The sequence below is a fragment of the Diaporthe amygdali genome (genome assembly GCF_026229845.1).
Source record: "Diaporthe amygdali strain CAA958 chromosome Unknown NODE_21_length_814164_cov_65_183785, whole genome shotgun sequence".
Taxonomy (NCBI): Eukaryota; Fungi; Ascomycota; class Sordariomycetes; order Diaporthales; family Diaporthaceae; genus Diaporthe; species Diaporthe amygdali.
In genome coordinates this window covers 706,186-730,428 of record NW_026517041.1, presented here as the reverse complement: position 1 = coordinate 730,428, position 24,243 = coordinate 706,186, and the positions used below count along the sequence as shown (strand labels likewise).

At 50.7% G+C, this 24,243-nt stretch overlaps 12 protein-coding genes across 12 annotated transcripts; 5 read left to right on the top strand and 7 right to left on the bottom strand.

Annotated features, from left to right (window-relative positions):
- Positions 1-23: 23 nt before the first annotated feature.
- Positions 24-981, top strand: J7T55_001644 (uncharacterized protein; the record flags this gene model as incomplete). Its single annotated transcript, XM_053130127.1, has 2 exons — positions 24-142; positions 216-981. The coding sequence occupies 2 exons, from the start codon at positions 24-26 to the stop codon at positions 979-981; spliced, it is 885 nt and encodes a 294-aa protein (XP_052991904.1).
- Positions 982-1,550: 569 nt separating this feature from the next.
- Positions 1,551-3,591, top strand: J7T55_001643 (uncharacterized protein; the record flags this gene model as incomplete). The annotated part of the gene is made up of 2 exons (XM_053130126.1): positions 1,551-2,322; positions 2,414-3,591. 2 exons carry the CDS (start codon positions 1,551-1,553, stop codon positions 3,589-3,591), a joined length of 1,950 nt encoding a protein of 649 aa, XP_052991903.1.
- A 43-nt stretch (positions 3,592-3,634) lies between these two features.
- On the bottom strand, positions 3,635-4,583 carry J7T55_001642 (uncharacterized protein; the record flags this gene model as incomplete). The annotated part of the gene is made up of 2 exons (XM_053130125.1): positions 3,635-4,214; positions 4,285-4,583. 2 exons carry the CDS (start codon positions 4,581-4,583, stop codon positions 3,635-3,637), a joined length of 879 nt encoding a protein of 292 aa, XP_052991902.1.
- An 859-nt stretch (positions 4,584-5,442) lies between these two features.
- J7T55_001641 (methyltransferase type 11) lies at positions 5,443-6,129 on the top strand (the record flags this gene model as incomplete). Its single annotated transcript, XM_053130123.1, has 1 exon — positions 5,443-6,129. One exon carries the CDS (start codon positions 5,443-5,445, stop codon positions 6,127-6,129), a length of 687 nt encoding a protein of 228 aa, XP_052991901.1.
- Positions 6,130-6,654: 525 nt separating this feature from the next.
- J7T55_001640 (uncharacterized protein) lies at positions 6,655-8,176 on the bottom strand (the record flags this gene model as incomplete). The annotated part of the gene is made up of 5 exons (XM_053130122.1): positions 6,655-6,941; positions 6,997-7,093; positions 7,301-7,350; positions 7,424-7,935; positions 8,031-8,176. 5 exons carry the CDS (start codon positions 8,174-8,176, stop codon positions 6,655-6,657), a joined length of 1,092 nt encoding a protein of 363 aa, XP_052991900.1.
- A 1,050-nt stretch (positions 8,177-9,226) lies between these two features.
- Positions 9,227-9,849, bottom strand: J7T55_001639 (uncharacterized protein; the record flags this gene model as incomplete). Its single annotated transcript, XM_053130121.1, has 2 exons — positions 9,227-9,477; positions 9,810-9,849. The coding sequence occupies 2 exons, from the start codon at positions 9,847-9,849 to the stop codon at positions 9,227-9,229; spliced, it is 291 nt and encodes a 96-aa protein (XP_052991899.1).
- An 89-nt stretch (positions 9,850-9,938) lies between these two features.
- J7T55_001638 (3-oxoacyl-acyl-carrier-protein reductase) lies at positions 9,939-10,790 on the top strand (the record flags this gene model as incomplete). Its single annotated transcript, XM_053130120.1, has 1 exon — positions 9,939-10,790. One exon carries the CDS (start codon positions 9,939-9,941, stop codon positions 10,788-10,790), a length of 852 nt encoding a protein of 283 aa, XP_052991898.1.
- A 966-nt stretch (positions 10,791-11,756) lies between these two features.
- On the bottom strand, positions 11,757-13,870 carry J7T55_001637 (alpha/beta-hydrolase; the record flags this gene model as incomplete). The annotated part of the gene is made up of 4 exons (XM_053130119.1): positions 11,757-12,895; positions 13,078-13,161; positions 13,215-13,331; positions 13,399-13,870. The coding sequence occupies 4 exons, from the start codon at positions 13,868-13,870 to the stop codon at positions 11,757-11,759; spliced, it is 1,812 nt and encodes a 603-aa protein (XP_052991897.1).
- A 679-nt stretch (positions 13,871-14,549) lies between these two features.
- On the bottom strand, positions 14,550-15,331 carry J7T55_001636 (uncharacterized protein; the record flags this gene model as incomplete). Its single annotated transcript, XM_053130118.1, has 2 exons — positions 14,550-14,667; positions 14,721-15,331. The coding sequence occupies 2 exons, from the start codon at positions 15,329-15,331 to the stop codon at positions 14,550-14,552; spliced, it is 729 nt and encodes a 242-aa protein (XP_052991896.1).
- A 1,835-nt stretch (positions 15,332-17,166) lies between these two features.
- Positions 17,167-19,436, bottom strand: J7T55_001635 (uncharacterized protein; the record flags this gene model as incomplete). The annotated part of the gene is made up of 5 exons (XM_053130117.1): positions 17,167-18,189; positions 18,255-18,660; positions 18,784-18,895; positions 18,976-19,240; positions 19,326-19,436. 5 exons carry the CDS (start codon positions 19,434-19,436, stop codon positions 17,167-17,169), a joined length of 1,917 nt encoding a protein of 638 aa, XP_052991895.1.
- A 1,373-nt stretch (positions 19,437-20,809) lies between these two features.
- J7T55_001634 (uncharacterized protein) lies at positions 20,810-22,549 on the top strand (the record flags this gene model as incomplete). The annotated part of the gene is made up of 3 exons (XM_053130116.1): positions 20,810-21,051; positions 21,109-22,216; positions 22,346-22,549. 3 exons carry the CDS (start codon positions 20,810-20,812, stop codon positions 22,547-22,549), a joined length of 1,554 nt encoding a protein of 517 aa, XP_052991894.1.
- A 319-nt stretch (positions 22,550-22,868) lies between these two features.
- J7T55_001633 (uncharacterized protein) lies at positions 22,869-24,003 on the bottom strand (the record flags this gene model as incomplete). The annotated part of the gene is made up of 4 exons (XM_053130115.1): positions 22,869-23,235; positions 23,320-23,570; positions 23,639-23,706; positions 23,784-24,003. The coding sequence occupies 4 exons, from the start codon at positions 24,001-24,003 to the stop codon at positions 22,869-22,871; spliced, it is 906 nt and encodes a 301-aa protein (XP_052991893.1).
- Positions 24,004-24,243: the final 240 nt, after the last annotated feature.

The following is a 24,243-nucleotide window of genomic DNA, read 5'->3' as shown; positions in this document are numbered from 1 at the left end:
ACGTGAAGGACAGCTCAGCAAAGATGAGACCCACTATGAAAGAGCACATGCTCCTTGCGGAGAAGAGTTGGGTTAAGGACAAGGAAAAGAGGCAGCAGGTCATCGCTTCCGCCTTTAGAGGAAATGCTGGAAACATGTCACTGTCAGTCGTCCACTAAGTTCACATTGCCGGCTGGCGGTTTAAAGATGGAGTGGCCAGGACTAATCTTCCTCAGGTTTCCGTACAAAGAAGGCAAATGGGATTTTCGAGCGCCGTACACGATCTGGGACATCACGCCGCCCTCGTGGAGCCCACCGCTTGAAATGGAGCGCATAGGCCGTCTTGGCGATGGCGGCAAGTGGACGTGCGGGATGTCGCGATATTCGGCAACGTTGAAAGAGAGCCAGAAATGTATCGTATACTCGTTCGGTGTGGAGGACGACTCCAGCTTCGAAAACGAGTTTCTTTCTCGTGTCGAGGCGGCCGAAGTCTGGGCGTACGATTTCAGCGTCAGCGACTTTGGCACCCAGCTGGAGCCGGGTAACCGGAACAGGGCGCACTTCACGCAGGCCGGGATTGCAGGAAAGACGACGAGCCCAGATGCCCAGCCGCCATTTTACAGTATTGCTGATCTGATGAAGCAAAATGGACATGAGTACATTGACATTCTCAAGATGGATATCGAGGGCAGCGAGTTCGAGGCGCTGGATGGCCTCAGCGAGGCCTTCCCTGCGAGCCAAGGTCTCGAGCTGCCTATCGGCCAGCTCCTGATCGAAGTCCATATGAAAACGCACGACACGGCGCAGTGGTATCTTGAATGGTGGGACAGACTTGCGGCCAGGGGGTTACGACCAGTGTGGACGGAGCCAAACGTTCTCGGCATCGCGTATAACATGGTCAACGGCGATCCAACGATAGCGCTGGAGTATACTTTCCTCAATGTCCAGGATCGCCGAAGCCGTATATTTAAAGGCACAACTTTAGACGTAGTACTTGCTTGATGCAGTCCAGTCAATTGTTGACTATTTAGACGCGGGTAATATAAATTATACTGTAACTGCACACAAAAAGAGCGAAAAGCTTGGTGCGGCTAGTCAGACCTAAGCCTGTCTCCGACATCGTACTGCATATTCCTGCGCCTCCTTGTGTCACCACTCACTCGATTCTATCAGTGAATGTCATCACGGAGCCTGGGTGAATGTAGGCTGACCCTTGTTTCACAATATGTCGCTTGACGAACCTTACAGTTTTTGATAGGCTGAGCTAGTTACTTAGGCCCCATTTTGCTGTGGTATCACTGTCCAGCTCTTTGCGAGGTGAACATATCGGATGTAGCTGAGTTGGAGCCTGGAAGTGCTGTTTCATGGGTTTATGGCCCCCATCTGGGACCTCGCTGATGTCTTATAAAGCCACTATCCCTTACCATGTAGTTATGTCGATCTTTTCTCTTCCTCAGCTGTATTTGATCACTATGTTGATATTGATTTTCTGGCCTTCTGACGTTTTATACTCCCAGTGAAAAAGTTTCCTGAGGCTTGATAAGTGCCGCTAAAGCCGACGTATCGCAATCATGTCTAGACCCTCCGACGCTGATAGCCTACTGTATGACTCCGAGTCTGCCCTGTCTCGCGACTCGCTTGATGTGGGCACTGAAAGTTCTTCCTCTTCGCACTCCTCTGAAAACCCCTTTCCAGCTGCTCTTCAACAGGTCCCGACCAACGCACAAAACAATTACCCACCCCACCAACCACTACCGAACCATGCAGACGATGGGCAAGTCGCTACTCCGACACTTGCAGTTGCCAAGACGCCCAGCGGAATCAAGCCCAAGGCTAGAATCTCATGGTGGTGGTGGTGGGAAATCGGCGGAGCGCTCGTAAGTATCATCAGCATGGGGCTCGTCCTGGTAGTCCTCTTCGAAGCCAATGATCGATCTCTTGCAGCTTGGCCATTGTGGATTCAACCGAACTCCTTGATTGCAGTGTTCACGACTGTCGGTAAATCCGCCATGATGGTCCCGATTGCATCTTGCATAAGCCAATTGAAATGGAGGCATTTCGAATTACGCGCGAACCGACTGAGCGACTTGCAACTTCTAGACGAGGCCAGCCGAGGCCCATGGGGCTCGCTAATGCTTCTTTCCGACTTTCGTATCGGTGCCTTTACCGCCCGGGCTTTGGCTATTGTATCCCTGGTGTCACTTGGATTCGATCCTAGTGCCCAGCAGATTCTAGATTTCCCGACAAGAGAAACCAGGCTCACAAACACGTCCGCTTCTATCGGGGTTGCGAGCTCATATATTTCCAAGGCATTCGTTGAGGATACAGATATGACCACAGAGCGTAAGTGGTAGCTAGCCTAGCAATTCCTCGAAAGGGATCTGCCCCTTCAAAAGGTCCGAGAGACTGATTAGCAAAACTTGAATATGAACAGAGTTTGACTACGCTATCGAATGGAACCAAGATCTCTTCAAGCTTCAGTCTTCAATCATTGATGGCATCTCTGGATCGGTCTTCCAACCAGCATACTCATGTCCCGGGGAGCGTTGCTCTTGGCCCAATTTCACCACTCTCGGAGTATGCAGCGACTTCCTGAACTTGACTGACATAGTCGAAGTGGGTTGTGTCGGAAGCTTCGATGACCAACAGAACTGCTCCTACCGATTCCCGATTGACGTTCCCATCAATTCCTACTACATGGCGCCATTTGTTTTGAATGTTTCATACGCCGAGCAAGCTACAGGCACCAGTAAATCCACTGCAATTTTCGCCTCGCGTGGAGATCTTGGTATGTCTCCAGAAGCGGGCGGCGTTGGAGCGGCGGTATTATTCGCGATAAAGATGATAAACGATTCTAGGGTGAGCCTCAGTGATGCACCCCAGGTTGAGGCGTTTTACAGCACGTGGTATTGGTGTGAGCAAAGTCACTACAACGTCACCGCGGACCCCGGCACGATCATTGATGCGGACATAACGTCCGAGATGCCGTTCCATCCGGATGACCTCAAGGTTGGACAAAATTTAGATGGAGCTGAGTACCTGCCGTTGATTGCGAATTCTAGTGGTCATGTCTTCAGCATCTCTATGACTATCAAGAACGACCTGTTCCCATACTTGTACAAGCTGCTCACGAGGGACATTGTGGACTCGTATCCTCACGCAGGATCGAATCTTGACAACGACTCTCTCGACCTGTCAACTTTCCTTTATACAACAAATCTCGAAAATTTCACCGATAACTTAGCAAAGACACTCACGAACCAAATACGAAGCGTTTCCCCAGGCGACAATCAGAATGCCACGACATTTGCCGGAGATGTATTTGTCAAGGAGGTCTATATACGAGTCACATGGCCTTGGTTAATCATCCCTCTTGCCGAGACCTTGACCACAACCATACTCCTAGTCTATTGTATAGTACTCTCTAAGCACCATCGTCTTCTGAAAGAGTCTCTTATCGCGCTCCTTGTCCACGGCTTGGACGGTTGGAGAGCGGATGAGATCGATCTCCCAGATCCTGAGGATGCAGAGAAGCTAGAAACAATGGCGGAAGGCATGAAAGCGAAATTTATGGAAGATGGTGATGGACGGCTCAGATTTTTGAAAGCCTAAAGGCTAATAGAGCCCAGGAAAGCAATCCGATAGCAGTCCAGGCTTACTCCCACACAACGATTGCGCGAGCCTCGATACTCTCCCTTGCTGGGATCTCTTCTAGTCCCACCTCCGGGGTTCTAATGGCCGTGTGCCCCGTTGGAAAACGAGGCCTCGAACTGTCCGAATCATAGCCACGAAAGATCCACATCTCTTCAGGCTTCTGCTCATACAGGTAGTACCACTGGTGTGTGTCCTCCTTTTGAGGGTGCGAGAAGTAAGTCGAGGCTATGAACTTGCCCGGAAATAACTCTCGCTTTTTCAACCGCATGTCAGCCGCTTGAACAGTCCGGCAGTCACACATTGCAAGAGGGTCGCGATGAACTGTCTTGACGGGCTTCCAGGTGTTAAATACACCCCATCTGCGCGCCTTGAGCAGGATGTCTTTCTCCTCGGGGCTAAGACGAGCTGACGAAAGCTCTCGCATCGTGTTCATGTAATTGTCGTCGATGCAGAAGTCGGCGTGCGCATTGGCGGAAGGCCCGTTCGCGACGGGATTCTCCCCGTCAGGCTTGGTCTCGTTTGTAGTGTCTGGCGCTGCCCGACAAACATGGTTCATGACGAAGACGTGTTTCGCGCCCGTGCTGTTTAGAGAATACAGCGGTATCAGTTGATGTGAAGTCCCACGGGACAATTTCAGACAAGGATACTCACATGTTCTTCAGGACATCTGCAACCTCGGAATAATACACCTCCTCGGTCCATTTCTTGTCAAATTCGTGGCGCTCGCGCTTGGGAATAGTTGCAATTTGGAAGCCGTTTTCCTCCCATGTGAATTCATCCTCGCGACCTCGAATGTCTATGATAGGCATCTTGCGCGTGTACTCGTCTCCAGTCCCAAGGTACCGCGCCTTGATCTTTCCTTCGACCAGTTCCTCCCCTTCGCCATCTGGAGGCCAGTAGTTGATATCGGCTTTCACATCATGGCTTTCATGGACCGAAGCTGGAGACATGTTGTAGCGATGATCTGACGAGTGCTTGTTGAGTTTGACAGTGTCAAACGGTTGTCAGGATTGAAATATAAAAAGATGAGAAGTAGTGTGTTCCAATGCTGTAAAGATGTTGTTGTAGATAGGTAATAGAGACTTCTCAGTCCGGGTGGGCAGCACCGTCTTATATGCAGTCGCAGGACCCCCTGGCCCTGGGTGGTAAACAAATCAAAGCAGGAAGGATTCATATGGAGAACCAAGCTGTGGCTGCGCAATCCGGCATTATGAATGCTATGCACATTGTGATTTCCAAGCCCACCACTGCCACATAAAAAACGGTTGACGACTGGTGGTGGTTGCATTGTCGTAATCGTATTCAAAACCCTACGTTTGAACGTAGAATGTCTGCTCCGCTAAGCCTGAGATAAAGTTGGCGCTAAGGATCCATGCTCTCACAGGGCCCCTACTCTCGTTTAACAAATTGGGGATCGGTGAGGGGAAATGCCCGGCCGATGACTACTCCGGGGTATTGACCATATCACGGCCAGTTGACAACACCAATAACCAATGCAAGGGCGCGTGGGGGATAATTCGACTCGACTATTTTTCAGGAGGAATCTATGAAGGGTGTTTTCGCCCATCGTTGTTCACAATATGAATTAGGTAACTGTATGATCAAGAATCTCCTTTGATGAACACAAGTGCGTTCCAGCGACTTGGCACCTACAACTTAGTGAGTCACGCCGTCAAGCCATGAACAGTCAGCTTCTATACTTAAGTAGCGCTGCCGTATCCCCTCCCATCACCCTCAAGAGCATTGCAATCTGTCAGTCCTGCCACTTTCAGTTTTCATCTTTGCTTGCCCTCGAAATCACGCGTCGCTATGGATGTAACAAAGGCTCAGCTCCCGGGAGATCTCAAATCGAAGGTCAAAGAAACGTACGATGCCATCGCCGCAAACTACAATGAATGGACTGGTCGCAACGAGACGACGCGCGAGGACTTCCTCAAGGAGCTGCTAAAGCTGCTGCCCAATGATCCCAGCCGCCGACTTACTGTGTTGGAGCTCGGATGCGGCGCGGCTCTCACGTCTACAAAGATGTTGCTCTCCGTACCCAGCGTCGACGTCATCGCAAACGACATGTCCGCCGCGCAGATCGAAAGCGCGAGGGAAAACCTGGCCAACTTTGCTGAGACGGCTAAGGACCGAGTCAATTTCAAGGAGGGTGACATGATGCAGCTGTCTTTCCCGGACAACTCCCTCGACGCCGTGGTAGGGCTGTACAGCGTGATACATCTTCCGCGGGAGGAGCAGTCGGAGCTGGTTACAAGGATGTCCCGCTGGCTCAGGCCAGGAGGTCACATGCTCGTCAACTTCACGTCGGGCGCAGATGAGGCCAACATCAACCCAAATTGGATTGCTGAGAAAGGCTGGATGTTTTGGAGTGGATGGGGTCCAGAGCATACAACTAAATTGCTTGAAGCGGCAGACTTCGAAATACTGGAAGGGAAGCTCCGAGGTGACCCTGGGGACGCTATCTTCTTCTGGGTCATTGCGAAGAAGAAATGACTGCACACACATGGCTGGCTCTCTGGTCCTCACCAAGGCAAGAATGGGGACAATTGAGACACGGTGTCAACTCTAAGGGATGGCAGTATACACAGGATTGGACCAGTTTGATTTTCAGGCACAAATTATTTAGCATTCAACATGTTTATCGAGTACAATTTTTTTCCCTGCATTATCTATCTCTACTGCTTCGCGAACAATCCCCTAGATCGAAGATCTTGAAGGTTGAGAGAATGGCTTGGGAGTTTGGGACCTTGAGAAAAGGTTTCGGTGAGTCTTTGGCGAATTTTCTCGACGTTTTTAAAATCTTGAGTATTGTTGAAGCTGTGTTCAAGCCAAGGGCCGTTCCAAATCGGTCAGCTGCTGGGGAGCCCACATGCAATAAACCAGGGCATAACCAAAGTCACAGCGCCTAACTAATGCACAATGGACTTCACAGGCTTCATGGTCCAATATCTCGAGTATATGCTCGTCGACAAAATGATCGTACATGCCTAAAAATAGCTAACACTATGAAGGGTTACATTAATGCAACCGCCTACCCCGATGTTTAACACATAGACCGTTCGGAATGCACGGCATAGAATCCTTATCTCGGTCTCGGTAGCGGGCCGCAGATGGCCCCGCCTCGTTTTCGGACTGTAGTTGCGAGAGCTCTGCCCGCAGGCCTCCCATGTCAATTGCCCCCCCGCTATCGTTGCTCGGCTTTTGCAGAGGTTGCCCGACCGAATAGCTCGTGTCTAGGTGTACATCTTGCCGATTTCCGAGCACATTCGCTGCTGCGATGAACTCGTCGATCTTCTGGTCAAAAGCTGACGAGGAAAGCGTCTCTGGATGAATTGTACTCAAGAATGCTTTATGACTGACCGACCTCTGGATCGTTTCCGTCATCGACCTGATAAGCTCGCCAAGCTTCGATCAAGGAATTCACCAAATTCCAGCTTGAGGATGCCGACGACTTGTCCTATATTCTTCCCGTTGACTCAGCTGGATCAGCGCCGATGGGTTCGGGGCGCATTTGCACGGGAGATTATGTGAGAAAACGGCGCCTCATACCGCTAGGTATTATTTCTTTTCAATTATTAACTAGTTTTCTTAGTTTGCCGCTATTTAAAATATAATACCTCGTTAAATACATTTAAGCAAAGATGTCGAAGATCCGTTGTCCAACCGCGGAATAGCCCGGCACAAAGGCGTCTCCAAAAGCCTGCTGCCATGAATCTGCCGCAGTTTATCAGCATTATTAGCATCAGTCGAAACATGCACACATAACCACAGCATGAAGATAACTAACCGTAAGTCGAATTTGGCTTAGCTATACAGAGTTTCACGAGCGTTGTATTCACACCGGCAATGAAATTCAGCCTTGGAAACGCAGCTTCGACGTTGTAGTACTCAGCACTCGTGATACCATAGGCTGCAAGAGAGGCCAGCCCTTGCAATTCAACCAACACACCACTTGCTAACACGGCCACGGTCGGCTGCTTATATAAGGAGAACCGGTACTCCGAATGCAGCAAGACCGAGTCAAAGAGAAGCTGCAGCCGGTTGGCGTCCCACTCAGCACCCTCGCCGTCGTTCGACACTTGATGCTCGACGAAGTCGGTTGTCGCGGCGGCGCTGTCGACTTCGAAGCGGCGGTCCTGGCTGATCCAGGAGCCGTTGAGCACGAGGCCGAGGTCATGTAGCACCGAGCCGATAGCGTGGACTTCGAGATCGACTGATTCTTTCAGCGTGGTGTTATGGTTCATGACGAGCGCCCCGAATAGCCAGGTCCGCATGATGTGGTTATAAAGGTAAGCATCGCTAACTTGTTGGGCGAATGCTTGGGCGGCACGTACGCTATTGAAAAGCGAATAAATAACTTTCTTTATACGTTCCAACATTAGACTTTGACTTACAGAGGCGTGTCAATGACTGTGACATTTCCAAGCACCTGCGTCGGCTTCCGGTTAATATTCCGTGGAAGTATGTGGTGGAAGCCGAGGGATGAGCAGGCGTGGAATGCTAAAAGCATTTGAATAATCAAAGTGAGCTTAGGTTCCATAGTTGCGGATGCCAGAAACAAGATTGGTTCGCTTTGAGCTTCGAGTCTTGAGAACAAAGTGGTTGATAGCTGGTTTAGCTAACAGCGTTGACCGGCAGAGCTCTGATCTTACAAGTTCGGCGAAAAGTGGTTGTCCTCCTGGGCTATATATCCCAAGAGGACTCTCACGATACAGAGGCCCGTAGGCGCGCTAACACAGGATTGCAAACACAGAATTACAAAGATTGTTTGAAATCAATCCCTACAAGCTCATGTAGTCAGCAAGGGAACGTTTCCCTGTGGAAGGGAAATATAAGGCGTTGCTAGGCAGCAAGCACTCGTCAACTGCCTGTGACGGAGAACAGACTCCACTGTTCCAGCTGACAGCAAACTTAGCGTACTAGTGCTTAGGTGTGAGATCTGCGCCCTTCCCTTTGGCAAGTATGTCTTCCCGAAAGGGCGAATTTACGTTTAGCTTGTTGTCTGAAGCACACAAGCCGCTTATTGTGTTATCTACACGTTTATTACCGAGTTTAGGATGTCTGGGTTAGAGCCTCTCAACACTAACTCTTTTGCCTCTTGCTTCTTCAGCCTTCAGACATTCACAAACATTGACACACACATACACACACACATATATACATACATATGTAAGAGAAACACGCACGTAGAACATCTACCAAAGCTTGGAAATAGATACTTGATCATGAGTGCATCTTCCTCCCTAAAGAAATCTCAAGTCACCCGAGATCCCAATCCAGCTCGATTGCCCAATATAGCCTCTGGAAGCCACCTAAGATCGTGGGAGTCGAGGTTGAGCACCGCATTGGCATGCCCGGCCTGTCCCGCTTCCGGGCCAACGACGACCACACTGCAATGCACATAATGAAGGAGTACTACAGCCAGCGGTACCAGGTCGCAAGTACCCTAATTATCGCGGAGGCCGGGATCATCTCGCCTGGCTCTTGTGGCTATCCTAACGTGCCGGGAAACTGGAAGAACGACCAAGTGGCTGCGTAGAATACCATAGCTGACGAGGCGCACTGTAACGGCTGCTTTAGTATCTGTCAGCTATTTCATGTCGGCCGTGCCGACGGACCACGACTTGGTCACCACCTGCGTGTCGAGCTCCGGCACCAGGCGCCCGGCCACCACGCCCGCGGCGACTACGATCAGCTTGGTGGGGTGCAGGCGGCTGTCCCGGGTCCACACGCCGGTGGCCTCTCTGCCGCCTACGCCGCTCCGCTCCGCGTAGACGATTTCGGCGACAACGCCTTGCTCGCCGAAGAGGAAGCGCACGTATACAGTAGTCAGCAATTGAACTGGCAAAAAAAAAAGAAAGAAGAAGAAAAAGAAAAAGAAAAAAAAGAAGAAGAAAAAAAAGAAGAAGAAAAAAAATAGAAGGAAGAATCACAGAGAAGGAAAAGGTGAAGACACCTTTGAGTATTATTCACGTCTTACAAAGAGAACGGTCTAGTACCCCTTAGTGGAGAGTTGTGGGATTGTGGAACGGTTTGTACACGTGCATTAATCACGGCTAATTGATAGTCCCTGTCCCCCGTTGAACTTAATACGTCCCGGGCTATTGAAAGCTCCCGACGCACCGAGAGGACAGCACTTGGTTGTATAAAGGCATTCAGAATGCGCGCGCTACTTGTATTGTCAACGCTGAGCGGTGAGAGGCACCAAACCATCGACAGGCTATTCAAAGCTCGGAGCGATCGACTCAGCACTTGAGAGTTCATATCTGCATCCAAAACAACAGCATTCGCATACAGACGAGATGGAGTACACACTGCCCAACGCCGTTGTGAGAGAGCAGGACCTGAGGGGGAAGAACGCGATAGTGACTGGAGCCACGAGAGGAATCGGACGAGGCATCGCCTTCCACCTTGCAGCACGTGGTGCCAACATTCTCGGGACCTGCTCCAGCGAGGGCTCACTCAAGCTTATCGCCTCCCTGCAAGAGGAGATCAAGGCCTTGTATCAGGAGAAGAACCCCGGAAACCACCCAGCACCCAAGATCTTCGGCGTCGTCGCCTCTCTGACCGAGCCGCAGGAATGCTGCTCCGTAGTCGTGGATGCGGTCAAGGATCACCTCAGCGGCGACGTCAACATCCTTGTGCAGAACGCCGCTGTTGCTGAGATCCAGCCCATCGAAACCATCGATGAGGGGCACGTGCACCGCTCGCTGACCGGCAACATCGAGACACCAATATTCCTGATAAAAGCACTTCTTCCGCACTTTCGCCCCGAGAGCCGAATTGTCAATATATCTTCTGAGGGCGCTCGTCTCTCTGCGCCTGGAGGGCTTGTGTATTCGGCATGCAAGGCTGCACTCGAGGCCATGACGCGGGTGTGGGCCGAGGAGCTCGGAAAGAGGAAGGGCATGGAGAGAACGACGGTTAACGCGCTGAGCGTGGGGCTGACACGCACGGACCTGGTCAAGAATCTCTCCGAGGACGATCCCATCACAAAAGTGATGGTCTCGCGGACTCAGTTGGTGTGCGTAGAGGAGCGTTTTGGCGAGCCGGATGATATCGCGGAAATTGCCGGATGGCTATGTACAGAGAAGGCCAGATGGGTGACGGGTTCTGTGATGAATGCAAACGGCGGCGTAACGAAGATCCTGTAGATGCATATAAAAGGGACCGATAAACAATGCATTCGTCAAATCAAGTTTGAGTCCCTGTTGTTGAGCCGGCCTCCACCTGCGGTTGGATTCAGGAGGCTGTTGTGACGGTGCAGGAGTAATGCCTCTAGGTAACATCGGCCGATGCCAGGTGCCTCTTACACATGGAGACGTTCCGCGCTTCCGAATTGGTCTTCCACTAGCCCGGAGTGACGCACCTCTTCGAGAGATATCTCGATTTGTAGCTCGTTCTTCCAATGCAAGAGCCATTAGCTCCTAACCACACACCTACGGCGTTGTGCTATTCGTAGATGATATATGTCTCGTACGATATCCATGATGCCGATATACGAAGCATCCTGTCATCGAATCACTGGAGGAGGGTTGCTCAATGGAAGCCCTGAGTTGCAAGCCTTCAAGTATGATTCAGAGCGGTTTGGCCGTGAACCTACTTGTGATCATATAGAATCTTGACTACTATCGCGCCCTGAAGAAGGCCGCTAGTTGAAGCGACACGAGTATCACCTATTTATTACTCATGCACGTAGGAGTTCAGACCCATGGTGCCGCGGAACGAGAAGACGGATGCTTGGATCATAAATGCTATGCTTGAGGAGGTGATCGAATCTTCGGCTCACTATACGAGTATTGTTACCTGAGTCATGGAGAACGGCGTATATACAGACAAAGAGTATATTTGTCCAGCAGGGGGGGACTGTTCGGCATTTATATGACGTGGAAGAATTTAGAGACAGAATTGTAAGGTGCTGTGCCCAAAGCAACGAATCCTCGACTTAAAGTGTAATGGGAAACCTGCTTCAAATACAACCTATTTTGTGTTCAAATTTGATTACCCGGCATCCAAAGTCTATCAATGATACCAAATTTGTGGATCCAGTCACTGATTTTTTGTTAGCTCCTAGTCTTGCTCACCTCTTTTCACAGCCTATTTGGTGAGGACGTACTCTCTCACACCCCAATCTCCTCTCTCACTTTCGCACTGTTGATTAAATCACATCTCTCAAACAGCTTCTCCCATCTGACGGCTCCGTCTGCGTCCATTGCAGAGGCCGCATCGCCTTCTCGGTCAATTGCGACATGAGTATTACCATACGGGCCACCAAAAAGTTGTAACGACAAGTGATTTGGGGCCTCGTTCTTGAATTCATCCTCCGTAACACTAGGGAATACTCTAGGCCAATTCGTTTCTTCCGCACCCGAGGTGACAACTTCAATAATTCTGGTACTGATAGTCTTGGCTAGCGCAAGCTGTGCAGGAGAATTGTCGGCGCCTCCACCCAGTTGTTGGACATTCAGCACGTACGGTATATCGCTCAAGTGCGCTACACGCCACATTGGAACATGCATACTTTCAAATACCGGCGTGTATCGGGTAGAATTGTGTTCGTATAAGCGCACGTTGCCATTGTTGTGTCTAGAGTAATGCCAGGCGAAGTCCAGAACGGGACAAGTGAACCAAAGATCCCGATTAAGCTGAGCGGCGCGATAGTACTGTGGCGATATCGGTCCGTCGTAGTCTGGGCGTACCATGTGCTGGAAGTCGCTGAGCGGATAAAGCTCCAGGAGCTGTCTTTTTGTCTTCTCGGACAGGCCTGTCAACCAAAGCCCAAAGCTGGCTAACACGTCTTCGTCGGTTGATGTTGTCGGAGACGCGTACCACGCGCCGTCGTTAGACACCCAGGCAGCGATGACGGGTATGCCTTTGACAATCCTTCCAGAGCGAACCAGCTGGGAAGGTCGATCAGGCAAGAAGTCATCGTCGAACGTTGGATAGAAGAACCCCTCACCGAATGGCGGACGTGCGGCACGAGACGCCGTGACGGACAGGTTAGTCAAAAGGTCAGCTGGTGCTTCTCGTAGACACTGCAGCGTCGTCTCGGAATGGGACACGTTACTAGGGAGACAGCCCACTCCCTTTGCAATAGCTGCCGTATTGTTCGCCACTAGGTCTGACCTCGTGTTGAAGTTGAGGCCAGGGGCGCCGGACATTAAAATTGCTTGTTGAAATGGTGCGCCATCCTCTCCCCCAAATGCGGTCAGTTGAAGACCAATGTCGCTGGCGCCTACACTCTGGCCAATTGCGGTCACTTTTCCGAGCAGGTTAGCAACACTGTAAAAAATGAAGTGGGTATTTATCCGGGTATATCACCTCTGGTCGGATCTCCGCCAAAGTGTTCAATATGATCGCGTACCCCTAGAACACAACATTCTTTCGTCAATTATGGATGGCCCAATAGATGTTTTCTCAAACGAACTTTCCATTACGTACATCCGAATGCAGCTCGTTGATCTCGCAGACCTGCATTTGTTTGTTTCGTCCGGATCATTTCTTCGCTTGTTGCAAAACCGAAGACTATGGCCACTAATTAGTTCTGACAGCAGCAAAGTGAATCGAGCTTGACTTACATCCCAAACGGTAATTGATGGCCACAAAAATCAACGGCCGGCCGTCGACAGCAGCTTGTGATACGAGGCCGTCCGGCTGGTAAAGCACCTCTGATGCCGAGCCAAGTGCGTGACCCCCTGCATTTAGTTGCATGAATGCTTAGTTCCGTGCGATCACTGCAGTCAAGTAACAGCTATGGCTCACCTCCATGTAGCCACACCATGACTGGCAGTTTCGCAGATGCTTGTGTGCCCTGCGGTCGTGCAACGCGGAGACTCAGGCAATTCTCACTGACATTCGTGACACGGCTTGTGAACGGGAGCACATCGCCTGTTGCTTGCGGGCACCAGGCACCGGGTTGCGTGGCGTCGATTACGGAGCCTCTGTCCGGCTTCGTCGGGACAGGGGCCGAGAACCGCCTAGGACCCGAGGGGTCTTCAGCATAGAAAATGTTCTGGAAATGCTCGACACCATAGCTGGAAAGGCTGCCTACGTATCGTACATCCCGGCTATGATCCAGGACGATGGGATGTGAGGTGTGTCCGTAGGGGAGGTTGACTGCAAACTTGGCAATCACCTGTGTGAAAGCATGTTGGAGTGGCCCGAAGGAGACAGCAGCAAACCCAAATACAAGGGCCCCGAATGCCCACAAAAGTGGAAAGGCAACTCTAGCCATGCTTGACCGATGTATCAAGGCTGCAGAGGTGGAATTGGGAAGATGCACTTGGCAGACATGCTCCAACCTCAGCAACGGTGATGAGAGCTAATTAGGGGGGGGGGCCCAGAACATCTTAGTCAGACTGGCTGACGGGCCCTAGACAGATCGCGCAAATCTGACATATGCAGGAGAGGGGGTTGTGCACAGGTAAGCAACGCGACGGACGCGCGGTTGGAGAGAGATCGGGGGAAAATGTTGAAGGCAAATGTGGCCTATCCATTTCAAACACTTGGTTCTCCTGGCATAAACGACTAAAGCATGCCTCCATGGTACGTCAATCCAGAGCTGAACTCAAGCTGTGCAAATTCTCCTCGACCCGCAGCACTGATCAGCGATGCAGTAGCATTTTTTTTCCTTGACGCGATTAATACGTTCAGTTGCATTGAACCCCAACAATCAATTGTGCCACCGGCTAGTTTGTGTGATTCGCTTTTCTCGAGTTGCATCAGGATCTTTGAAGACTTTGCCCGGGACTTGGTGTATTGAAAAACTTAAACTGCAAACAAGAAATGCAAATAACTCCATGCTCTAGTTACAAAAGGAAACCATGCAACAACTTCATCTCAATCTCCATGTTTTTTCCCTCCAAACACCGCCACCGAGTTCCAAAAACTTGCCACCGAAATTCTGGGGCCATTTAGCAGCCCTGGTCGTAGGCAACGAAGCTCTGGCCAGAGGAAGCGGGGGGCAGCTGAGAGGCGGGGACCTGGAACAGGCGGCACTGTTGGGCTCCGTCGAAAGTACCAAACTCGACACTGGTAATGGTTAGTACCGCTCTATCTCGCGTAGTTTTGGGTAGTAGACTTACGATTGGCAACCACTGGTCTGCTTGCAAAGAGCCAAGCAGTCGGCCTGGTTGGCGATGGAGGTATCGGTCTTCAAGGGAGAAGGAGCAGCAGCGGTGGATGGTCCAGTCGGGGCGGATCCGCAGACATCGCGCTTGTTGGCCTTCTTTCCTCCAGTCTGACCGGTCTGTCCGGTCTGTCCCGACTGACCTGTCTGGCCAGTCGAGCCAGTCGAGCCAGTCGAGCCAGTAGATCCAGTCGAGGCGGATGAGACCTGGCCCTGTGGGTTTGCCGTGGTAGGAGCAGTGGTGGGGACCTGGGAAGACGAGCAGTCGACGTCCCAGACATTCAGGTTTGTGTCGTGGGTAGGAACCTGAGAAGCAGGGACCGAGTACAACTGGCAAGTAGGTGTGCTGGCACCGGAAGGCAGACCAAAGACGAAGGACTTGCAAGAAGCATTGGCCTCACAAGCCTCTTTGCAGAGCTCAGCAGTGGTGACGGAGGGGGCGCTGAGAGGGGTCTGGCTGCCAGTGGCGGTTGGGGCGACGTTGCAGCTATCGCGGACCATGAGAGGGCTCGCAAGAGCGGAGGAAGCCAGAGCGGCGAAGAAGACGATTTGCTGGATGGAAGACATTTTTGCTGAGGTTTGTGGTATGGAAGTTGGGTGAGTGTGGAAGTGCTGATGACTTTAGATCAAAAGAAGCGATAGATGCTGGAGAGTTGGATGATGAAGAGTTGAATGCTGAGAGCTGGATGCTGGAGTTGGTGAGAAGACTGAGAGATGATGATGAAGATGTTGATGATGATGATGGATAAGAACGACAAACTTCAACGAACATCTTCAACTTCTTATATACATGAGAAACTTGCGATACTTACAGGTCGATACATAGCACCGACTAGGGTGGTCGACGAGTGTTGAGCTTGAAGCTGTACAGAGTTCGGTTTGTGGGAGTCTACGGATGATTGCATTGCCATGATCTTCACAAGGGTCCTACGCAGCCTCGTTGTGGGGTTTACGTAGGAGAAATTCAAGTCTGACGTGCATTGAAGTTCCCTACCCGGCTTGTGGGCACAAGGGGTTACAGGGGTCGTCTCCGCAGCCAGATCTGATAACTTTACGTACAGTATATATAATCGATCGAGTTGAGCTCTTTACAGGGGTCTTGAATTCCACATCAATCTACCACTTCGCACGTAAGACCGGCTACACTTGTTACGAATTTAACAGTGTAAGATACCATTATAAAGGAATTCCGGAAGACAGAATTCTCCAGAGGTCTCTCAACATAGTCTTTTCCGGTCCAGTAACCCCTTTGAGGTCTGTGTAAGGTAATATGGAGCCCAACTCAGCCTCACGGTTTCTTGTGTAAGGGACCCCCTTGCTCTCGACTGTCAAGGCCCGCTTTTCCGGAAGCTTCATCGGCCTAAGCTAGAAGCTTTATGCTCGGGTACGCTAGTCAATCCTCCCCTCTTTACCGAAATAGTTAGTCCATCGTTTCGGTGAAAGGGGGAGCATGCCGCAGATCATCATGCAGCCACGACAGCAAGATGCTTCTAGTCGGATGATCACAACTAGGCGAGTCCACTGCAGCGGTAGATTGTAATAGCTCAGCCCCGACATGATGAATACATACTGGCCGCAGGTCTCGTGAGACCTATACTAACTCTGGCATGCTATAATTAGCTTCACGGTGTTACGTACACCGCTAGGCCTACGTGCTATTCCCATGAAGTCATCCCAACTTAGCGAGAGAGAGTGGACGTCTAACAGCCTGTCGACTTCTTCAGCCGAAAGTCTGGACCCCTTAACCGAGCCGTTGCTTGCGTCGCCTGCATTGATGATGATGCTTCCCCAGTGTGGGGAGGCCACCGACGCCCGGCTATGTCTTTGGCTGTGCCAATGAATTTTTGGAAAGGGGCCGACTGCCGATGTTGCCAATTGGGGTGCCCGACTCACAACGTGCACTCAAAAGTCGTCGCGTACACTCCGCATCATGAATCGCATGACGTGCTGAACCCTTTCTATCCAGAGGATCCTCAATTCGTCCATGGGCTGCACGCGTAATGCGACGAGGCTGAAGGGAAAGCATCATGTAAAGTGTGTTGATCCGCGAGCGTTTGCCATCGCGGCCACCGTGCCTGGGCCAAAACGAAACAATTAGGTAAAACAATTAGTCTTCAGGGCGACCGCTTGCGACCCATCAGCTAGAAGTAGTATGGGCGCGAATGCAAGGGCTGCATTCTAGAACTGAGGGGATGAGACAGATGTACGAGTAAGTTTGTTCACCGTGATGCTTCTCGTTCAGGAGAAGTAAGGCATATGTCAAGGCAGAATCGGAGGCCACATCATGAACAAGTCATGTCACACCGTGAGAATATGTCAGCGACTATGGCTATTTCCCATAGTAAATCAAAATTATGAGACCTTAAGTGATCCTCGTTCATGTTTCTTGAAGTGACGGCGACTCAGTGTTGGTGAAGGTGCTGCCCGTTGTCTTCATCATCTTCGTTATGTCCGTACTCCTCGTCTTGGAAATGGCCCTCCCACTCAGGAAAGGCATCCTCAAAGCCATCGATCAAGGTTTCTTTGGCAGCATCCAGCTTCTCCATCAAAGTTCTGAGTCTTGTCTGATTCTTAACCACAGATCTCATCCCTCGCTTCCAACGCTTCCACTCAGCGTCCGTCAACAAGCATTCATCTAGGGCAAGTTCAATTCCCCGGACTTCCAGCTTCTCTCCGATAAACACTATTTCCTGCCGCCTGTCCCCCCATTCGCCACCACTCTCGATGTCATGACGCACCTGTTTCATGATTTCCGGATCGGTGGTGTCCTCGTGGTATAGCTGTGACAGCTCTTCAGGGGTGAGGGTGACGTCCCACCTGGTGCTGCCGACCAACGTCAGCATTGCTCCTGCCTGCGACCATATCCCGCGGTAGTCGGGCCTAGTTGCGAGCCAGTACGTTCCCTTGGAGCGAAAGAGCCGGGCAAAGAGTGGGTGAGCACGCTTATTTGCCAGGACGACGTCCTTGGGCGGCGTAGCCAGAGCCTCCTCGACGTTGGGATCAGCAAAGTCCATTCTGGTGTCTTTTTTGTCGAATACGCTGCTCTCGGGTCTGTCAGCCGTGGGGGAAGTTAATGATGTCTCCCCTGAGCTTGAAATCTCTGAGCCATCTGACATGGTGACCTCGCCCTCCATATCAGTGTCTTCGTCCTCCCAGTCCCCATTGTTTGGCTGAATATCGTCCATTGTACCATCAAATTCACCATCGTCAACCGCAACGAGACCTGGCTTTTGAGCAGTGATTTCTGGTGTTGGAGCAGCGCTGTCCTCTTCCAAATCAGGGTGTTCAAGCTGCAGGATGAATTTGTCGTATACCAGTCTCCAAAGTCTTTCGGGGTGGAAAGGACGATGTCGCTTATACACGAAGTTACGCACGTTGTACTCCTCCGTCTCTGGCTTTGGAGTTATCGAGGTCTTTCCGTTCACCTAAAGAGAGAATCTAATTAGATCTCACTGCTCGTCTTTCTCTGACTTGAAAGAAGCTAACTCACCTCCCTGATCATCAACTCATGCAGGTCGCGCATCCACCCAGAGCTTGTCTGAGCCTTGTCCAGACTGAACAATCCAGTATTCACGAGTTCTCCCACGTCGACCTTACCGTAGTTGGAGCATAGGATTTTGGCCTCTCGATTCATGGTCCTGACAAGTGCCTTCGTCTTGGCCAACACCGCTTCATCGACCATGTCAGTCTTGTTGAGGATAATCACATCTGCGAACTCGATCTGGTCGACCATCAGGTCTGATACCGTCCTCTCGTCTTCCGGGGTTACATCGTTGCGTCGACTAGATAACAGGTCCGCAGTGTTGAAGTCGTTGTAGATGGTGAAGGAGTCAATGACAGTGACAGAGGTGTCCAGGCGAGCAAATTTACCCATACCAGCTTCGCCGGCTTTGTGCCTGCTAAAGTCAGTATCTAAATGTTTGCGATGTCCGAATCACTAACAAAGTCTTGCATACGAAGGGCGCACGGTCTCACAGAATCATTCTCGCTTCATTGAAACGAGAAATGGGTTCACTTACAGCTTCTTTAATGCTTCATTCTCATCCAGCTCACCCTGTTCCTTCAGCATATTGTACATGTGTCTTGTCAGCTTCGAATCGAAGCTCTCGGCCACTTGTCCTGGCTCGCTGACTATTCCAAAGTGGTCAGTCTCGCAGTACACTCTTATCTGGCCACTTGCCCACAAGACATATGCCTAATTGGGGACTTACTTCCGCTGCTTTCGATAATAACGTAGTCGAAAACATGTTTTTCGGACAGCTCAACCAACTCAGACAATAAGTCCTGTCGGAGAGTACAGCAGATACATCCATTCTGCAGCGCGATGACTTTTTCGTCCGTCTTCCGTATGCGATGGGTCGATTGAATGGTCGTGGCGTCGACATTCACTGCACCAATGTCGTTGACAATCACAGCGATCCGAAGACCATGATTGCTCTGTAGTATGTGTTGAAGGAGTGTTGTCTTCCCACTGCCCTAAAGAATCATCATGGTCAGCGTACATAAGGGAGTGACGATCCAGTGGACTCAGAAAAGCTGCAAAGAAAGACTACATTCATACCAAAAAACCTGAAAGCAATGTCACCGGGAGTGGTCCCACTCTGTGTTTAAGCTTCTTGGAGATTTTGATCTCCTGTGAACTAGGCACAGCTGGCTTTCTTTTCGACACCATGGTTCGGACAGAACGTATAAACAAGATTAGCAAGTACAATCAACGAGGCGAAACGAAAACACTGACTGCTTTAGTAGAGCTCCAAAGGCTCTCTCTTTTTTTTTTTCTCGAAGGGACTTCTATCTTATATTGTTCGTATTCCATTAGAGCGACTCTCTGTGGTCAATCTCTGGATCGTATTGCTACACCACGGACGGGAGGTGGCCATCAAGGTCCCCAAGAAGCCGTCAAGGTTCCCGCCAACATGGTCCACAGCTACGCGTCCGCTAATCAAAACCAAGCAATTTCAAACATTTGCATTCATGTAATACAGAGCCAGAAGGCGAATCGATGCTCGAACATGTGACAGGAGCTGTTCCTGGAATGCCCCTTTATACATGGTGGATCTACATGATTCCCAGGGATACTGTCACGCTCACCATATTTTGAATCAAGAATTTGTGCGGCAGGGGATCTCTACAACGGTGTGATTCATTTTTTGGATGTGCATCGCTCATGGAGAAAAAGGGTCCGATCGGCACCACCGCTCGTGTCCGGCTACATCTGCAAGTGGAATTCTGGGTTCGATGGCCTGACCCGGAATTACGACGGAAATAGTGAAGCGATTGCACTGTGGCCCAAATCTCAATCAGGCATCATCAAATTATGGAGTCGAAACTCCATAGACGTATGAATGAAGTAAATCGACGCGTTATCCTCATTGTGTCTGCATGTCTCCGTACAACTACGTTCGGGAAGCTTGTGCTTGATTGTCGCATCATAAGCAGAGGCTCTTTAATTAGTGAGTCCCAAATGAAGGCTCGAAGCTCCAGAGAACATATACTTTAGTAGCAGCGAATTTCGAATGTTGCGCGAATGGATGGACCGTACCCACAGAGGTCGTTGAATCCCAATCTTATCGTGTGCGCCCACAGATTTCGGTTTTTTTGCAAGTTTGATCCAAGAGCTCTCAACTTTAGGGCCCGTCAGCTTTGTGGTCGTGAGAAATACCAGCGTGCACAAGATCTAACTGGGTGAGTGCATCTTCCTTTCGGTCAAGCTACGTCGAGTGCATCCGCGTTTGCTGCCAGCCTAACCACTTACGGGGCCGATTTGAAAGAACCTGCCCACTTGCGTTAGCTTTTTTGATGAAATAGGTAGACTGTTGGCAGCCAGGACCCGTTGGGGCAGCTCAAGGAATCACATGCCGGCAATTTTTGCATGGAGAACAACGCACTCTGTACAACTGGAGCATGCCAGCAGCGGATCTTTGTTTGAGTGCCGCCGAAGCCTCCGCAGAGTCCTCATCTGATCGCTTCACGCCTTTTTGGCCTCTTCGCATTTCGTAGCAACGTGTCCGGAGTTCACTGCATGACGCTAGGAGAAGGATCATTATGGGCGAGCAAATGAACACAACCATAGTGGTTCTGCGAAGGCTTGTCCTCAGCGGTTTCCCTTGCCCCGTGCTGCTGGCTGGCCTCCTCATCACATTGTTGGTTTTGATGCTTTACCGCCGGTATGCAACACCTCTGAGTAACATACCTGGGCCTTTTTGGGCGTCCGTGAGTCGACTATGGCATACAAAAATGATACTGCGAGGCAATCAAGGCGAGGAGTTGCTCCAGCTGCACCAAGAGTACGGCAAGTATTTGCATCTGCGTAGGCGTTGATAGTGCACCTTTGCTAATGTCAGAGTCAAAGGCCACTTTGTTCGTATCGCGAACAATGAGGTCAGCGTCTGCCATCCTGAGGCTTTCAAGGAGCTTCTCTTAACACCTCTCCGAAAAGATGCATTTTACAGAATCTTTGCCTTTCCAGATTCCAGATACACGAATGGCATGGCAGTCCTGGACCCTAGACAAAAGTCTGAGCACTCGCGGAATTTTGCTCCTGGCTACAGTCTGTCTAATATGGTCAATTGCGAGGAGGCCATCGACAAAGTCATTGGCTTGTTGATGGATTGGATGAGCAAATATGCTGATAGTGGTGAGCCTATGCATCTTGATCGCTTTTGCACCTTCACCTCGAACGACGTCACGAGTGAAGTCCTCTTCTCGCGGCCGTATGGCTTTCTGGAGAAGGGCTATGATATTGGAAATGCCATCGCAAACAACGTGCGTCTCGGCCGTTTCGCAGCTGTGGCAGGCCATCACTGGATCATGCTGATGATTCACGCCATTCTCCTCGCGAACCCAATTACTACATGGCTCGGTGTCCTGCCTACTGGCCACATTTTGGAGGTCACTATGAAATCGCTCCGTGAGCGTGAGAACAGGGAAACCAAAGGGGGCAATCGCTTCGATCTGCTGGAATATTGGCTGAAAACACTTCGTGACCACCCTGATCGGCTTGACCTGAACACAGTCCAGGGCCAGACCATTGGAACTGTCGCTGCTGGTGGAGACGCCACGTCGACGGCACTTCAATCCTTTTTCTACCACATGATTAGGCACCCGACAGCGTGGCAACAAGTACGAGATGAGATTGATGCTGCGAGCAAGTCAGGAAGGTGCCAAGACAGAATCATCAGCTTCGCTGATACCCAGAAGCTCCCCTTCTTGCAATTATGTATCAAGGAGGCCATGCGTGTCTTTTCACCAGTCCACCAGGGTCTTCCACGTGTGGTTCCGAAGCACGGTGTGACAATAGGAGGCCATGCATTTTCATATGGCGCCATCCTTTCCGTTAGCGCCTTTGTGATGCATAGATCCGAGGAAATTTGGGGGCCGGATGCACATAATTTCAATCCTGACCGGTGGTACTCGGCAGATATCTCTTCGAAAGAGAAGTGTTTCATCCCAGTAAGTCCAACCGCCGCGAAAGGAGCTGGCATTTCCGCAAGGAAGGAAAGGCAGGCTGACTGAGAATGGCTGGCAAATGGCCGGATGCACTTGTGCATCCGCCCATTTGACCAGCTAAGTACATCACAGTTTGGTGGTGGCTACAATGCTTGCCCCGGTCAGCACCTTGCAAGAATGGAAGTCGCCAAGATCTGTGCTACTATAGTCAGGGATTACGACATAAGGCAGGTCGAGCCACAGAAAAAGTGGTCGTACAAAGCGTACTTTGGTGTGGTTCCACATTCTTGGCCCGTGTTTGTTGACAACAGAGCGGGCTGGGAGCATCATTGGTAATTCTACGGCTCGCCGAATGTGAGGACCGGGAGTCGGCAATGGAAGTTGGGTAGCCCTTATTCTGCGCCTAATCTACATAGACAAGACATGTAAATACACCACCGCCGTGGTTCTTGACCTCCTTCCACACAGCCGGACGTAATCATACGTTCTATTCACGAGTCTCAGTCGGCGCCCGACACCTGAGTGAAACCCCTTCCTTTACTTAACCTCCATTAAAGACTGCTATGCAAAAGCAATCCAGGGTTTTTCAGATTTTGAATCAGAGGCCAAATTTCTGGAAAATGTAGCTTAGAAATCGTACGCTCTAACTAGTCCCCTAGCTCTGTAGTTCGGAATGGAATCTACCATCTACAACTTCACGCCCTGGCAACTCATGGACTGAATCACTCATCGGTAGCTCGTAAGGCTGCTGAGTCTCTTGCTGAGGCTTCACCGGCTGCGAGAGCTGTCGAGCTGTCGCATCATCCGGCTCCCGGCTTTGGCCACTTACGTCCTTACGCTTCAATCTGTTTCTTCTGATGAACCAAAAGAGACCAATTGCAAAACCAGCAAGCCCGAAAATACTGCCAATGACGATCCCGGCAATAGCGCCGCCTGAGAGATTCCCTCCCGAGTCAGCACTTGTTGGAGTCGGTGTCGGAGTGGCAATAGACACGTCCTCAGCCCGCCAATTGATTTGTATCCTGTGGGTCATTGGTTAGATAATCGTGCGTCAAGACAAAATTGTATCAACCGCTTAGACGGTGCTGGCGTCACCTCGAGTCTACTTTATGGAGCCACATACAATGGAGCCAAGGCTAGCAAAGTCTGGACGATAGAAGTAGAAGTTGCTGATCCTGTAGTAATATGTGTTGTATATGGTAATACTGCCGAGAATGGCTGAGAGGCTACTTTGTCGGTAGTGCAAGGAGCTACCTCTATCACTGTCGAGGTCGCCAAAAGGCGACATGTCTGTGCTGGGCCGTACGTGTTGCTCCCTCCGGGGTTCGGATGCGAGTAATAGCAGGTGTATCCACCACTGGAATAGAGACACATCGTCAGAACTCTTAGGTTTTCAAAAAAGATTCAATTTAATTGAAATGTTACCTTGGACAACATCCGGCAGCCGTTTCTCCTGTAGTCATTGTGAATTGTAATTCCCAGCCAGATACAGGCTGTCCATATGTAGCAATACAAGCAGTTGTGAATCCAGACGGGCAGAGTGTCCCGGGGGAATAAAACCCCCAGCCACTGAGAAAAGCGCCCTCCTCGGTCGGATTGGGCGCATTCGCGGTTCTTGGAGGCCAACAGTCAGTCTCGTCATAAAAGGCGTCGGAAGAAGCACATGTCACTCCTGCATATCCTGTAGGCCATGGTGGCTTCGTCCCCCAAACATTCACGGACAGGCAGCTGGCTGGTGGCGCCCACGTTGTCGTGAGGTAGCCAAGGACAGGGCGTGTTGACTGAGACATACTCTGTATTAAGAAAAGTGGCACAAGGATTCAAGACGCAAACATTGAGATACAAGAAGTTTGTAGGACTGAATCTGGGCTGACAGGAATTGTCTCTGGGCGGGGGGGCTTTTGATCAGCACTGGCAGGTCCGAGAAGGACTGCGAGCTGGGGTGACACGCTTATGCCCAACCCACGCGCCAGCCAATGCCATGTCCACAAGGGCATCACACGGATATGCAAGTGGGAACACAAACCATA